Here is a 17278-nt window from a genome sequence, read left to right as displayed (position 1 = left end):
TCTTAAATTCAACATGCCCTAAACTTGCCACATTATCTTTTCCCCAAGTCCTACCCTGCTTCCAAACTTCCCTATTACTGTGGTAGGGCATCACCATTCTCCCTATTTCCCAGGCTTACAATCTAGGTTTCATCCTTGACTTCTCAGTATTTCTTATCTTCCATATTTAATCTGTTGCCAAGACCTGCCAATTTCACCTTTCTAGCATGTCTTTTTTTATTTTCTTTTTTCTTAAACTTTTGTAAGGCAATGACCTTTTGCCCAAGGTCACACAACCAAGTAAGTATTAAGTGTCTAAGGTTGCATTGGAAGGACTCAGGTCCTTCTGACTCCAGGGTGGGTGTACTATCCTCTTCGACACCTAGAAGCCCCTGCAATGTGTTTCCAATATCCTCCTTTCTTCTGAAACTGCCATTACCCTGGTATAATCCCCTCATTTTCTCACATCTCATTATCATAATAATCTGTTGTTTTGTCTTTCTGTCACCAAACTCTCTTCCCTCCAATCCATCTTCTATTCAGTCACCAAAATGAATTACCTAAAGCACAGGTCTTCCCATATCACCTTGTCTCTCCACTCAATAAATTTCAGGATAAAACAAAATCTTCTGATTGTCATTCAAAGACAGTCATAACACAGCTCCCACCCATTAATATTTTTACATATTACACCCTGCCACATTCTCTTCAATTCAATGATACTTGTCACTTTGTTCTTTCCAAAACAAGACACTCTATCTCTTGACTCTGGGCATTTTTACTAGTTGTCTTTCATACTTAAAATGTTCTTCCTCTTCATCTCCACCTTCTGACTTTCCTGGTTTTAATCAAGTTTCAGATAAAATCCTATCCCTATAGGAAGTTTTTCCTTATTCCCTCTTAATTCTAGTGCCTTCATTCTATTAATTATTTCCTATTTATCCTATATGTAACATATTTTTACCTGTCTTTTTGTATAGTCTCCTATATTAGATTGAAGGCTCTTTGAGAGCAGGAACTGTCTTAGCATTTGGCACAATACATAGGCATTTAATAAAATACACATTGACTGTTAGATTGATGCCTTAGGAAGCTGATGATATGGGACTGGAACTTGGTAGAATAACTAGGGCTGAAACTAATGAGGTTCTCAAAGGTGAGAATATGAAGGGCCTAGGACAGGGATTTGTTTTTTTTTCTCTGTGTTTGTCTTTCTTGTTTCTATCTCTCTGGTTTTCTCTCTCTCCAATTTTATCCCTGCTTGTGTGTTTATATTTCTCTTTATGTCTGTCTGTCTCTCTCCATATTGTATGAATATGTCTATCATCTGAGTGTCTGTCTATATGTCTCTTGTCTTTCTTCTCTCTGTTTCTATCTTTTTTATTCTACCTATCTTTCTTTCTGAAATAAGCCAGTGTCAATCTTTAGGGCCCACTTAAATTATCTAAAATCTATCATAATTTTGAGATTCTTATATATTCTTTTAAAATATTAATTCATCTTAACAGATCTCAGCATCTCTCATCATTATCTTTCAGGTGATTCCATTTCTTTTTATTTATATATTTAAATTTTTTTATTTTTAGGCAATGGGTTAAGTGACTTGCCCAAGGTCACACAGCTAGGCAATTATTAAGTATCTGAGGTCAGATTTGAATTCAGGTCTTCCTGAGTCCAGGGCTGGTGCTCTATCCACTGTACCACCTAGCTGCCTGTGATTCCATTTCTAATAATCATAAGAAGAATCCTGGATGTTTGGAATATCTTTTAATTTAAACTAATAGCTCATTTAAGTTACATACTTAAAATGCTTCCCATACTTTAGTGCTGCTAGTTAAGCAGTGAATATGTTATTTCCATTTTGCAGATGAAAAAATCTGAGGTTCTGAGATGTCAAGTAATCAAGGTTTTCAAACCCTGAGTTTAATGTTCTATATTCACACCATACTGACACCCCCAGGAAACATGAAATAAGCCTCCTTCTAATCAACCTATAATTTTATATATTTTGAAAAGTCACCACAACATGAAAATCTTCTAGTACTTTTTAAAATCAGTCATATAGTACATGCTTAGTTTGTTCCTTTGGTATTCTGAGGTCTTTAGCATATAGGGCAATCTATAATTTTGATATGTTAACCTCTGTAATGGCTCTAATATAGTTAGAGGTAGGTAAGTCATGCATAAGAGTTTGGTTCCTTTCATTGTAGTGTTTTGTTAATTTGATTTCCTTGGTATAGAAATATACTATTTACACTTTACATATTTACATATGCTTTATCACTTTACATATTTACACATTTATATATACTTTATCACTTTTTGGAAAATTACTTTAATTAAACACCTTAATCAAACTAATCATGTTAATGTTTTTTAACCTAGCTATATTTGTCATGATGTCTTTGATTAATTCCATATTTTTGAATGCTTAATTAATTTTGATGAATTGTTTAAATAAATTCAAACATACTAGATTTACATAATGACTTATAGCATGATACATAATGATTTATTTTCTTTTACCTGTGTAATTCACTTTGAATTCAAGATGCATCAGGGCAATGTCATTGTCCTTTGTCCGCTTATTGTAATGTGGATTTATGATAATTTGATCAATCAGTTGAATTACTGTTTGGGAATTTGTCAGATTCAATGTAGTGTGAAGGCCTAGGACTGCTTTCCACTGGGATGTTATTAAGTTCCTCCTGGAGGGATAAATTTTAGACAATATACAATTACAGTCCTCTCTGCTTCAGGCATCTCTCTATGATGCTCTCCAAAGATCTCCATTTATTAATATTTTTTTCAATAAGGAATGTGAATCCCAGATTCAAAGCATTTAGAGATGATAATGGCAATTAGTTGAAATGAACCAGATAGAGAACCACAGTGAAAATTTTGTGAATTTATGATGCATATTTGAGTACATAGTGAATAATATGTTAATTGAGGAGTTTTTGCATTTATAATTGCAATTTTTCATTTATAATTTTTCATTTATATTTGTTCAATTCTAATACCTTCTTAACTTTCCTACAATTCAGATTAAATACACAGACTTATTATGCTTTGAACTTGCATTTATTACAATTACTATAGTATTGTTAATGAATGGTTTTATATCTAAGAATCATTGGTGGACTTCTGGAGTTATTTACTACATAACCACACACCACAAGGACTTATTTGGAATGAAAAAGATGATAATTCACAATAGAAAGCTCAACTGCTCAATTCCTATTTTGCTTTGTTTTATGTACAAAAGAACATGACTTTTACACTGTAAATATCAAACTAAAAATGACTAGCAGGGACTTAATACTCAAGATAACTAAAGAACTACAAGTTTCTTTGATGAATTCAAGTCTCCTGGACCAAATATATGATCAGGTCCTGAAAGAATAGACAGATGTGATTGTGAAATCATTGTCAGTGGTCTTTGAAAGATTATAGAAAAAAGACTAGAGAAAGGCAAATGTTGCCCTGATTTAGAAGAAAAAAAGGATATACCAGTGAACTTGAGTTTGACTTCTGGGGAAAAGATCATTAAGGATCTAGAAAAATATCATTAAAGAGATGATTGGTAAATATCTAGAAAAGGAAGCAGATATTAGAAAGAACCATCATGATTTCATCAAGAATAAGTCATGTCATATTAAACTAATTTTCTTTTTTGCTAGAATTACCAAAAAAGTAGACAAGGAAAATGTTGTAGGTAGTTTACCTCTATTTTAAGAAGTTTTTGATAAAAGATATATATATATATATATATATATATATATATATATACGTATATAATTCCATTCTCATGTAGAAGATGAAGAGCTATAAACCAATTGATAATACATAATATATAACATAATGTAATCCAATGAATTGGTTAGATGGTAGAATTCAAAAAGTAGTTGTTCTTAGTTTAGTGTCAACATAGTAGGAGTTCTTTAGGAATTTAATGATATGCATGATATACTTATGAAATATGTAGATGATCCAAACTGGGAGAAACATATTGGTTGACACACTGATTGATGGTCAAGCTCCAATTAACCCTAAAACACACAGAGAAAGAAGTCTCAAACTTACCCATAAACACAATGTGCTGCAGAGACCAACCACTCATTGCTAATAAGAGAAGCACCACATAAAGGATGTTCATTGAAATACAGAGAAACCATCCAGGGCCATGCTCCTTCCTTGGCATTATTTCCACCAGCAATTTTATGATTGGTTTCTTGAACTACTAGTTGTTTCCCACAAGCTATTAAAAATAAAACAGGATAAAAAAATAGACAATATAGTTCAGTTGCTTAGGTTTCCTTTAATAAATATTTAATTATTAAGTTATTAAGTATAAACCGTATTAAAACTTTGAGAAACCTGAAGAAATACTTACATTTATGATTGCAGAATAAGTGAATCACTGAATCATTAAAACATTTTTCACTGTAACAGAAGAATAGTTATTACATTCCAAAAATTTGAACAGGGTATACATTTTTGTAAAGAAAATCCAGTCCTTTCAATTGTGTCCTACTCTTTGTGACCCCATTTGGAATTTTCTTGGCACAGATACTGGAGTGGTTTACCATTTCCTTCTCCAGCTCATTTTACAAATAAAGGAAGCTGAGGCAAACAGGATTTTGTCTTCCTGACTCCATACTCAGTACATTGTACCACCAAGTGCCCTCAGCAGGTAGATGCATACAAAATTTTAAAAATAAAATACACTGTTATTTTTTTCTTATAGAAATGATTATACTGTATAAATATTACCACAATGAAATATAACCATGATTGAACACAATGATTTTATAAAAATATCCCTATATGGCAAAATAATTTCAAAAAATCAAATATTCATCAATCTAGCAATTGAAATTAGGAAAATAGTGCAAATGAAATTTTATGTGTCAAATCTATCCATCATGTATATGATCAGTATCATCATAAAGTGTATCATAAAGATCAGTGTATCATAAAGAACTGAAAATACTTAGAGGCAATGGGATATTGTTATACTGTTTACCCCCTCCCAACATTTTTACCTGTCATTTCCATTATATTAATAGTAACTATAGTAACTATAGTCACTTATAGTCTCTCAATCTCACATACTACTTGGATACAATAATTTTCAAGGAGGACAAACAAACGGAATCTTCAAAAAAAAAAGTGATCCACTGGAGAACAGCTTTTACAATATATGAAGAGTGTATCTGTGATTTCATTGATATAGAAATATCACAGGTGAGGAAACTCACTATCAATTCAGATTGGCAACTTTTCTAAATATACAGTTGTGGAATTTTTGCCTAGAACACTAAGAGATTAAATAACTTTGCCCTGTGTCAGATGTAGAATACAAATTTAGATCTTGACTTTGAGGCTAGCTTTCTACTGTCATGATGCTTCTCTCTGTAGGCCATTATTACATTTAAAGTTATACATAGGCTTAGGAGAGGTCTTTGTTGTCTGTATGGTAAGAAAATGACCTAGATATATAAATATAAATATAGATACAGATATTGATACTCCAATGCAGGGATATACACATATATACAAAGACACATGTAATTATATATCACTATGGATATACATTTGTGTCAAGTGGGTAAAATATGGCTATATGTCATGAAATCACAACATACTAGAGACAGAAGGGATTGTAAAAAAATTTATTAAAATCCCTTGAATATATGGATGAGAAAACTGAGGTTAGTGGCAGTCAGTCAGTCAACAGACATTTATCAAGTTCTTACAGTATGCCAGGTACTTCACTAAGTGCTAATGGTTTAAAAAACTGTAGCAAAAATGGTTCCTACACTCAAGAAGCTCATATATTAATAGGACAGGCAACATGCAAAAATCCGGTGTGCACATTATACATACATATTTTATATCTATCTACCTGGCTGTCAGTTGGTCGGCCTCTCTGTCCATCTGTTGGTCTATCTATGATAAGTTGAGGTAAACTCAGATGTAAGATACTACCATTAAGGTAAGGGAAAGGTATGAAAAAGGTAAAGGAATAAGCATTTATATGATACCTATGGTTTATTAGACACTGTGCTAAGTACTTTTTGTAAATATTATCTTATAACTTGTGAGGTAGTTGCTACTATTATTTATTACTATTTTACCACTGAGGAAACAGAGGTTAAGTGACTAGCCCAGGATCACATAACTAGACATTTATCTGAGAATGGATTTGAATTCAGGTCTTTCTGATTTGAGGCCCAGTGGTCAGTCTAAGGGAATGAGATGATGGTGATGAGAAACCATTCTTGCTTAGCAAATGGTCTCATTTTTTCTTTCCCCAATGAAATTTAAGGCAAGTTTCTCAGTTTAAAGAGTGGAAGGATCAGGAGTCGTGGGAGGTTCAAGGAGGAATGAAAAGATTTGAAATAGGAAGCAGAGTAAAAATGAAGGAGTAGAATGATGGAGTATAGTGGATTCTTCACTAGCCCCCATCAAATTCCTCTAAAATGGATCTAGAAAATGCACTAGAACTAATTCTGATGGGACAATCTAAGACAAAGCCATAGTGAGTCATTTTTCTAGTTCAGGCTGACAGGGAGATAGAGTGGTCTATGAACATGGTATGACATCTGACCAAGAGAACTTGTGAAGGGTATTCTTGCATTCAAAGAGAGTCTGAGCCCAAGGGCAAGAAGAGATCCTTAATTCATACCAGGGCAAGTCAAATCCATACTTTGGCAACTCAACTACAATGGGTACTAAAGGAACGTTTATTGCCTTTTCCCCAATTCCAGATCACATTATCGGGGTGGACTGATAAGGGCTGTCTATGGGACAACCACAGGGTACCTCTTGTGAATTGTGCCTGAAGATGGTGTTCCTGGGTAAGGGGCACCTACACAGTGTGCTAAGAGAGGAATAGGTTTAGAAGCAAGCAGCAGCAGCATAACTCTGAAGTCTGCAGAGGAACAACCAGGTCAAGAATTTCAGAACAAAGTGGAGCTTGCATTTCCGTCATTCTGAACCAACAGTTTCACATCTGGCTTCTGGTGGTTGGACCAAACAGCAATTTGCTATTGCATAGAAACAAATCCAGATCATAAACTTTCAGAACTCAGATAAGGAAAGAATTAAATGAACGGATCCAGAAGAAGTGAATAGAATTGGGAGAACAATTAATCAATAACAGCAATTGGTTTAAATAATACCAAGTCATTTCAGAAGTATTAGGAGTGTGATTACTAACCACAATTCCAGAGTAGTAATGATTAAACATGTTACCCCTCTTCAGATTGGGATGCAAAGGGCTTAGCACCGAATGAGACATTTTGGGGGTCCATGGTCAATGAAGAAACTAGGAATTTTTTGAATATACAATTTGTAACAGTGATTTTGTTTTACTTCTGAAAAAAATCAAATTGATTCTGATTCCATTTTGTAATTGTTTCTATTCTATATCACTCCTATTATATTGTAAAATTGCCTAAGCCATGTTTTTCCCCCTCTGAGTTAAGTTCAGAAGTTCAGCTATCCTTTCTTAGCTAAGATGTCCCATAAATCATTTTAATTAAAGGAATATATTGTTCCTACACATCTTACTGCCAAAGTTCAATTAAGAGAAGAACTGCCAACTCACTAACAAGGCTTATAAGATGCAGATAGATGCCAGGAGTGTCCTTTAGCCACAATATTATCAATCCTTAAAGAAAGTCTAGACCCATATTGCTGACTCTACCTAATCATGCAGCTAGATACAACCTAGCAACTAGATGAAAGGAGTCATTGTTGCTAATCTGCATTCCAAACAGAATAAATTCTTCCCCCTTTTCCCACAAATGTTTTCCATCATCTATGATACTTCAGAGATTGGAATCAATCATATTATTTTATGGTCCATGTTTTTTGTTCTCATTTACTTCCCAAAACTATACAAAGCCCTGCCTCATGGTCTTTTGACTGACCAAGTTGAGATATTCCTTGTATTGGTAATTGCTAGCCTTAGCAATAAATTGAATATGCTTCGAACCTTGTCTCAGTTTATCTTAACTTCAATCACAACACTTTTATTCTCAACTGAATGAGGGAGGGAGAATAGGCAGATTTTTACTACTTTAAAAAATAAATATAATAAAAATAAAGAAAAGATTTTGAATAGCTGCTGTGTTGAGTGGGATAGCAAATTCATTATTGAGGCATAAAAGGATTTCCTTGTGACTGAGGATCCAGTTAAATTTATGTAACATTAATCTGTAGTGGTTTCAGTCAATATAGTTTCATGACTTTCTCCAAATCTGTTCAGAATTATGAGAACAGATTCAAAGAGCAAATTATGAGAAAATCCAAGGTTGAGACTTAGCAGTTCATGATTCCTGTTAAGCCAAATAGCCAAATTAGGACAAATAATCAAAATTCTCAAGAGAAGAGAGTATCAGGGGATACCAGGGGATAAACATGGGGAACAATGGTATATTAGTGTAAAGGAAAAGAAGGAAGTGATATATGTAGTAATCATTGGAGATCATTGTGAATATGAAGAGCAGGGTTAAGATTTGTCAGTCAGAGGGAAAGACTGAATGATAAAAGATTATGATCAGATGAAGGGATTTCAGAGTTCATAGGCATGAATGAGAAATATTTATGGGTAATGGCAAGATCAAGGTTATGACTTTTCTGAGATGGACAGGGGAATGAGCAAATTGTGGACATGGGAATTTAGAATTTTGGATGGAGTATCAGAATATATGGTGTGTACAACTAGTATGAGGGCAAGATTTGGGGAAGAAAAAAAGACCCTAAAGCAGATACTGAATTCAATGAAAACAAAGGATGGGGTAGCCCAGACACAGGACCATATGACCCTTCTCCCCAAGGACAAGACAACTATTCCTTACCCAAGGAGTCTGCAACCTATTCACCACTTCAGCATAATGGAACTTTCCTATCTTGAAGAGCAGTTGTATATGTCCATGACAAATTGCTGCTACCTTGAAAGGGGGAAGGCCAGGGGGGTTTTGGATCTGGCTCTAGGAGAGATATATTGTGAGAATATATTGTTTTTGGACATAGTTCTGACTGATTCTCTTCAGCCCTTCTTCACTTCAAAGTTCTTGTCTTCACAGAGGGCATTATACACACTGCAGAAGTAGCTCAAGTAGCCTTCAATTGGCAGACCCCTTTTCCTTATTCTATGAACTCCCTCCCAGAAAAGTCTTGGGGAAACAAGGGTTAGAATTGTTAGGAGGCATCTTGGTGTCTTGTGTGGGAGACATCTTACTTTCTAATGGAATAGGGAAAGTGAAACTGTTGCTTTGTGTTGAATGTTTACTAGGAAGAAAAGAGATCCCTTAGTTAATTTAGTAATTCTGAGTTACTGGACTCTTATTTTGTCATTTGTGGAAGAAGGGGAAAGGTATCTCACTGAGTCCTCTAAGGAGATAAAGATTTTGTACCATTCTTATGATGAAATTTTCAGGAAGGGAGTTTTTGACAAGTGGGGTCAGGTAATAGTTAAGTGGGAAGTGTGGTATAGAGAAACTTAGATCTGAGAGAGATTGTGTGCAAAAGACTTAGAACTTCTTTGTCACTTTACTACCAAGGACTCTCATGTGGGATGAAGAATTGTTGACTATCAGAAGTGTTCATTTGAAGAGCTTGACATTCCAGGAACTGTTCCTACTTATCATTACCACGTCATATCAGGAGAAGAAATCTGACTCTGACTGGGTGCTAGCTCTGTGCTATGGTTCTGTTGTTCTTATTGCTGCTCTGGTTCAACATTACCACTTTGCATTGGGAGATTCACTGAATTTCGAAGATAGATAATCACTCTTCATATAGGCCAAACTGAGGATTTTGAAACTTAGTCTTTCTGAAGGTTGAAGGAAAGGCTTGAAGTTTCTCAGTTTTGTACTTCACTTTTTTTGTTTGTTTTTTGTTTTTTCCCTTTATCTTCCTCTTCCTATCTTAGAATTAGCATGGTAGGAGGACAGTCTAATCATTTAAATGATAGAAGCTCCTTTAGAAAAGGATTATGACTTTTCTAGCAAGGGAAAATATGTCCTAGGCAGCAGTTTCCTGACACATTTCCCCTTATCTTGACATAGCTTTCTCCCTATGCACTTCTTTAGACCCAAGTTTCCCTAGTTGCCTTCCTGATAAAGCTTCCACCTTTCACACAACCTGATTGGCCCCAGCTTCTCTGATATAGTTTCTGATGTAGGGTCAGTACCAAGAAGCCCAAGTCAAGTGGGTTCAATGCCTCATAGACTTGGTAGATGCTCAAGACCATGTGATTGTCTATACCCTGATGGCTGGCTGATCAGATGCTTTTTCAGATGGAGACAAGGTTGGGGTGAGAGATGGAAATGGATTGGGGTGGGGGGGTGGGGGGTGGGAATAGTGATGCATTCAAAGAAACTAAGCTCTTATCCTTGCTGTATGTCTTTATTATATCTCATTGCTATATTATCCTTTGTAATGTTCAGTCCTCAAGAGTGCTTCATTTCATTCCAACATAAAACTTGAATTAAAAAGACACTGGCTTTAGAACTGTGCCTTTAACAAAAGGGGAGTTTGAAAGGGGTAAATTTGAAAGATGAAGTTCCAGCATTCTGAAAGATGTAACTTTAAGATCTTTGTAGGGCAGAGATCTTCTGTGAATTTTTTTGGGGGGAGTGGTCAGGATAGAATTTCCCAAACCATTACCAGTGATTAAGTATGATAGAATTGGGGAGTTGAATTATGACAGTCTGCCTAGGGATCAGATTCCTATTTGTCATATTTTGGTCCAGAGAAGTAGATTCTACAGGGTTGCAAATGGTGGACCTAACTAGTGATTTCCATTATGTTGGTTAGTAAGTGAAGTAGGTTAGCAAGAAAACCAAGATTTAAAAGAAAAAAAGTTTGTTTGAGAGAGTTTAAGAAGAGTTGTTATTGAGCAAATGAGTTGATATTTAGTGTCTGGATTAAACGATAAGACCCATTTAAAATGTGACTTTTCTTTTTTTTTTACCTGATGCTATACTTTCTTTAACAGCACTTGAAATTTTATATTCACCTACAAGTAAACTCCTTTTAAAATCACCTAAGTTTTCTGTATTTAGTGGTCTAGGGAATGATGGCTGTAAAGAAAACCTCCATGGTCCTTTTCCTGATGTGAGTTTGGACTTTAGGAAAATTCAGAAAGTTAAGAAGAATGGTGATGGTTTAGAACCTAAAAGGAACTCCATGAAGTTAAAGCTTTCACTTGGGGGGGGGGATAATGAATTAAAGTATGAAGGAAGCCTACTGAATACCAAATTTTTTCCAGAGAGGGATGTTTCTTCTTTAGGATCCTTAATGAGTCCCAGACTTTGGAAGACAGCAGCAGTAGCAGCTAGCTTATAGAATGTAATGACTCTGACCTCTAGTCATTTAAAGTCTCATCCAATCTAAATCAAGGACATCACCATCAACCTCCGATTTTAGATTTGTCTGTGTACTTGTTTGGTACCCTGGAATTTCTGGTACCCTCTCCCCTCTATATTAAGTGGCTAAGAAAGGAAAACCTTCACTATCCTGTCTATCCTTGGTCTTTTAGTTTGGAATTTCTCACTTGATGTTGCTGCCATCCTGGAGAAGGACTTCAACACCTTATTCTCAGATTGTTGCATTAACTTTCTGGTTGATCTCTACCAACTTCTATCCATTTTTCCTCTCAGTTATCAAATTGATCTTCCTAAAGCACAAGTCTGACCATATCATCCTCAAGTAACTGCAGTGGCTCCCTATCACTTCCAGGACCAAACATAAAACTCTATTTGATATTTCATATCCTTCCTACAGTTCCTTACCAGTCTTCTTACACATTGTATTCTTCATTTATTCTGAGACCTAGACATTGGCCTACTGGCTATTCTTTCCATTGGACACTCTATCTTCAGATTCAACATTTTCTCTCTGGCTATCTATTTTCAAGTTCCAGCTATAATCTCACCTTATAGAGGAAGTAGATTTCTTACTCCTCTTTAGTTGTAGTGCTTTTTCTCTTGTATAATAGATAATATCCAATTTATCATGTATATAACTTGTTTATAAATGTTTGTTTTCATGTTGTCTCAACCTTTAGACTACAAGTACAACTCCTGATGGCAGGGACTGTCTTTTGTCTCTATTGCCAACCAATTAACACATTGTCTGGCACATGGTGGGCATTTAAATACTTACTATCCCTGCAAGATGGCCATAGTGGTTGTTTTCTACTACCTTTTCTGGACCCTAGGAATACTTTCAAGTTTGGTGGGGTAAAGGGCTCTACAACTGCACCTAGATCAACTTTCCCCTAAGATGGGAGAGTTGTAAGGGGCAGGAAAATGGACAGCCTCTGAGTACCATTCATCCTCAATAACAGCCTTTTGCACTTGCCTGAGCCCACCTGCTGATACCAACTCTCTTCCCTTGGCACAACAGCAACCTTGCATAGCCATTGAAGAAGACACGAGATCACGCAGAACAGCTATTCTTACCAGACTGTCTTAATACCTCTAAATCATGCCCAGACAGACTTGAGTCCTCTCTGAATAGCTTGAAGTCCTGTTCACCCCTTCTCAGTAAAACTGAATCATGTTCACCCACTAATATGGATGCCACAAAGGTTAACTTTAGAATGACATGGGTATCTTATCAACCTCCCTCTAAATTTTCTCCCTCTTTACATCCATCTCTTAAGAGAACTGCCCAACTTCTGACAACTTTCTTCACCCCAACCTCTCCTGTACTTGGACATTAGGATCTCATTCTGAAGCAGTAACTTTACAGAGCCTCAGTGATTCTGATCTGAAACTAACTCCTCTCTAGCCAGGGAAAAGGAGAGATCAATTGGATTGGATTTGGTAAACGATGTAGCTCTTTCAATTATCCAAACTTCTTCCTAATGCAATGATATCTTTTAAATAATCATATCCTTCTCAGTAATAATGATGGATGAGTATAAGTAAACTATAACATTACCAGCAATGATATATTATTATCCAGAAAATATACAGTTAGAAATGGTGTTGGAATATTCATGTAGCAGTAATTTGGAATAAAAGTCATACAGCCCAAGTGCTATACTGATACTCAGTATAGCGTATTCATGATACTCATGAAATGTTAAAACATATAGAGAAAGAAGAGAACCTCTAGCTTATTTGGTGGATCCACAAATCTATGATGTATTTACATCAGGACAGTCTCAAATCACAAAGTATAAGAAAGTGTGAATGGTTAGTTATATATCCCACTGGAGTGAGTATAACATCAATTAAACTTTTTTTTTACTCATTCTCTTTTAATGATATTAGCTACTTGTTTTTAATAAATTCTAATTCATTTATCCCAGATCTCATTTTCATATGAGATTAATTTGGTTATCTATTTGAGTTGATGAATACATTTATATAACCTACCTGGGTATCAGGTTTAAACTGCCATTAAAATCTATACTTAGTTTGACAAATGGTCCACCACCAGTTGATAAAAATTGTGATGATGTATTCACATTTCTGAAAAAACAAAATGTATAATCCATTTATGTATTAATTTTTTTGAATGGTGAATGAACATTGACAAAGAAATACTTCTGGTAATGAAGAGGCAATAAGTAATTTTTCATGCAAGAAAACATTTAGATTTTTTTGACATACTACCTTTTAAATTCTTCAATAAATTCTACTCTAATAACTCATTAGGGCAGAATTGACCTAGGTTTTTCAAAGGCTATAATGGCTGAATGTCAGTTTAATAGCTCCTACTATAAAAGATAATCTTTGAATGTGGGCTTGGTCTGGTAATGAATTTTATGAGTCTATTTTCATTAAATAGCTTAGCTAAATTCAGGAAAGCCACACTAAAAGTGTGGCTACAAAATAATAATTCTTTTCCTCTCTTTTTACTTCTTTTTCTCCTATCTTCTTTTTTGCTTTCTTTTCATTTCCTTTTGTTTGCATTCCTTTCCTTTTGCCACAATTCTTTAATAGTTTTATAAAGAAGAGAGAGGCTGCAATATATGTTTGGACTATTCACATAGGTGAGAAGACACACAAAATTTGAAATATTAAATTACTTTTGGCGTTGTTCAGTAGAACAGATTAGGTATATAATATACAGATATAAAAAAAATGTAGTGTTTGATAAATCCAAAGATGCCAGTTTTGGGGCAAAAACCCACCATTAAACAAAAACTTTGGAAAACATAAGAAGACTGGCAGAAACTAGGTATATATAAACTAACCTCTCACTTTGTATATAAAGATAAGCTTAAAATGGGTTCATTGTTTAGGTGATAACATCAAAAACATGATATATAAGAAAATTAGTAGCCCATTGAAGATATTGCCAGTCATATCTATGAATATGGAAGTTTATGACCAAATAATCATAGGAGGCAAAATGAATAATTTTTTATTTCCTAAAATTCAAAAAGTTTCTGCACAAAAATCCCAATGCAGCTAAATGAGAACAAAAACAGGAAGCTGAGAAAAAAATCTTTGCAGTAAGTTACTCTGATAAAGGTCTAATATATATAAGACCTGAGTCAAATTAACAAGGAAAAAAGAACTATTTTCCAATTGATAAATGGTCAAAGGATAATACTAATAACAGAAGACCTAAGCTTGATCCTATCAAAGTCAGGATGCTTGTTCAAGAGTTTTGTTTTAGATGATAGCAACTTTGATATAGGAATATACTTGAATATCTCAAATAGACAACTTTTGTTTCCAGATCCACTATCTAAGAGAGTACTTTATATACAAAACAAACTCTTATTTTAAATGTCAAGTTTCCTGCCAGAAGATCTCTCTGTATAGATTTGTAGTTTAATTTTCTGTCACCATAGAAGATAGGAAGAATATATGTACATTAAAAGAGTTAGAAACTTCAAATGGCAAGATATAGGTTTAAAAAATGGTTCTGTCCATTTTCTTGGATTTTTATAGAGGAGTACACTAAGTTCAAAGATAGGAAGAAGCTCATTAATTGGAAGAAGATGTGGGCTATAATTTTATCCTAATATGATTTTCTGTCCCTAAAGAAAAGACTAAATGAACAAATTGAAATTTCAGGAATAGACAATCTTAAAAAAAGAATATTAGGGCAGTGATATGCAGAAAGAGTAAGGATATTGTTTTCTTTTATAGCACTCCTTGAATTGTCAACACGTATTAGAACTTTCGGAAATAGCAAGTCATTTAAAAATCTATCTTAAATGAAAGTATGCAGATACTCTCATTTAAGACAGCAGAAGTTCTCAACTATCTTTTTGATATCTTGATAATACTAATTCTAATATAATTAATTTTCTTTGAAATTCAATATATTTTATTTTATACTTTTAAAAAATTATTCTAAGAAGGAATCCATTGACACTTCAGCAGATTGACTAAAGGGTCTACAATTACAAATTTGTTAAGAATTCATGTCTTAGAAATAAGGAGAAAAGGAAATTGCACACACATATATACATAATATTTAGATGACAGACAAAATGTAAGTTGAACATTGATTTCCTTAAATTAAGGCAATAATAATATTCATATTTTATGTTTGCATTTTAACATTTTCATATATTTGATCAACAACGGAAAGAAGTAGGGAGGGCAAATATTTCAAACCACTGAAATCCAAGGATGGTTATCAAGAGTGTCAGTGAATAACATTACTTACCCTAATCCTAGCAAGTGGCAAACATCATTTGAAAGCTGGTTGCTCCAGTTATCTGCACAAACTTCATGCCATATGTTTTGAATTCTGAACTGTACTAAGCCATCCATACTCAGTGTGCCATTGACCAGCTGAACTAAAGGAAAAGAGACACAGTATTACTGTGGCAGTAAATAATATCCCCAAACTGAAAAAAAAAAAACCCAGGACATTTTCCAGCAAATATAAATTAACAATTGACTATATCTATTTGAACTGAATTGTGTGAGATGGAGCTCTTTACATGAGATTCTAAAAATGAGAGGAGACAGAGAAAATCAAAGGTGCTGGAGATTAGCAAGCAGACTACCTGAGGCAAATAGCTACAAAAGTGAAAAGTAAAGATCAGATGATACATATAGAATTTTTATCTCCAAAAGGGAGAAAACTAAGGTTCAAGGGCATTCTTAATTAAACATTTCTCATAAAGTTAAGCTTTTCTTTTACTTTTTGCAAGATGGTGGAATTATATCACTTTTCCAAGTCCACACCGTTTGATAATTATTAAGTGTCTGAGGGCAAATTTGAACTCAGGTCCTCCTGACTCCAGGGCCTGACTCCACTGTGACACCTAGCTGCCCTGCAAAGTTAAGGTTTTCCTAATAATTATCTTTACTCACATGAACTCTGATCTCTGCTCTTCCACACTCTGTGTCCTCTTTTGTAATTCCTCTAAGGGTTTAGTGTTTTCTGCCTCAACCAATTATCCTGCATTTAATCTTTTTTCCCATTGTTCTTGAAAAAGAACATGTTATCAGGGAGGCGATATCATGACAAGCAGATGAATTGGAGTTGAGTGAGGGGGCTGATGTGCTAAGTTACCAGCCCCACTTTCTCCTCCAGAGTCAAGTGAGTCCAGTGGCCAGATATGAATCAGGACTGGAGATGACCCAGGATGTGAGGTAAACTGAGATAAGTAGTTTGCTCAAGGTCACACAGCTAGTAAATGTCAAGTGACTGAGGTTAAATTTGAACTCAGGTCCTCAAGACTCTAGGACTGGTGCTCCATCCACGGGGTCATTTGATTTTACTCATCTATGTAAGGAGTGTATTACTGAATCTGCTACTTAACAGTACAAACCTAGGAAAATCATTTAACCTCTCTGGGCCTTGGGGGCTCATGTTTAAACTAAGGTGGTAGACCTTTCTTCTAATTCAAAATGCTATCATTTCTAAAGATTAAAAGAGTCACTTGGAGAAGGTTTAGGAATCAAAGAAGGCACCACGATGCAACTTTCTCTGTCACATAGAAAGGACAAAAAGCTGATAGACCCCTGAGATATTCTCATGCACAGGAGAACATGAAACAAAATTCCAACACTTTCTCCTTCCTCTCAGTACTATCACTGAAAATCAATAGATGGTACATTTATTTGCAGAGGCAGAGAGATGGCTCAAAATATCTAGAGCACTGCCAGACCTGAAGTTAAGAAGACCTGAATTCAAATCTGGCTCAGAAACATATTAGCTAGCTATGTGACTTGTGGGCATGTCATACTACTTCTGTGTGCTTTAGTTTTTTCAACTGTAAAATGGGGTGAAAATGGGACTGATGTGAAGATCAAATGAGATAGTATTTGCAAAAGTCTCTAAAGAG

At 34.8% G+C, this 17278-nt stretch overlaps 1 protein-coding gene across 1 annotated transcript in view; it reads right to left on the bottom strand.

Moving 5' to 3' along the window:
• TMPRSS15 (transmembrane serine protease 15) overlaps positions 1 to 17278 on the bottom strand; it is a 159958-nt gene that overhangs the window by 17247 nt on the left and 125433 nt on the right. The window contains exons 19-23 of the mRNA XM_074210402.1: positions 15646 to 15778; positions 13389 to 13484; positions 4376 to 4425; positions 4066 to 4240; positions 2506 to 2687 (exon numbers count right to left, since the gene is read on the bottom strand). Coding sequence (XP_074066503.1) covers positions 2506 to 2687; positions 4066 to 4240; positions 4376 to 4425; positions 13389 to 13484; positions 15646 to 15778 — 636 coding nt within the window. The remainder of the gene's footprint in view (positions 1 to 2505; positions 2688 to 4065; positions 4241 to 4375; positions 4426 to 13388; positions 13485 to 15645; positions 15779 to 17278) is intronic.

This window comes from Macrotis lagotis, chromosome 1 (genome assembly GCF_037893015.1).
Source record: "Macrotis lagotis isolate mMagLag1 chromosome 1, bilby.v1.9.chrom.fasta, whole genome shotgun sequence".
NCBI lineage: Eukaryota > Metazoa > Chordata > Mammalia > Peramelemorphia > Peramelidae > Macrotis > Macrotis lagotis.
The sequence above is the reverse complement of the archived record's forward strand: the minus strand, read 5'-3'. Positions and strand labels throughout refer to the sequence as shown.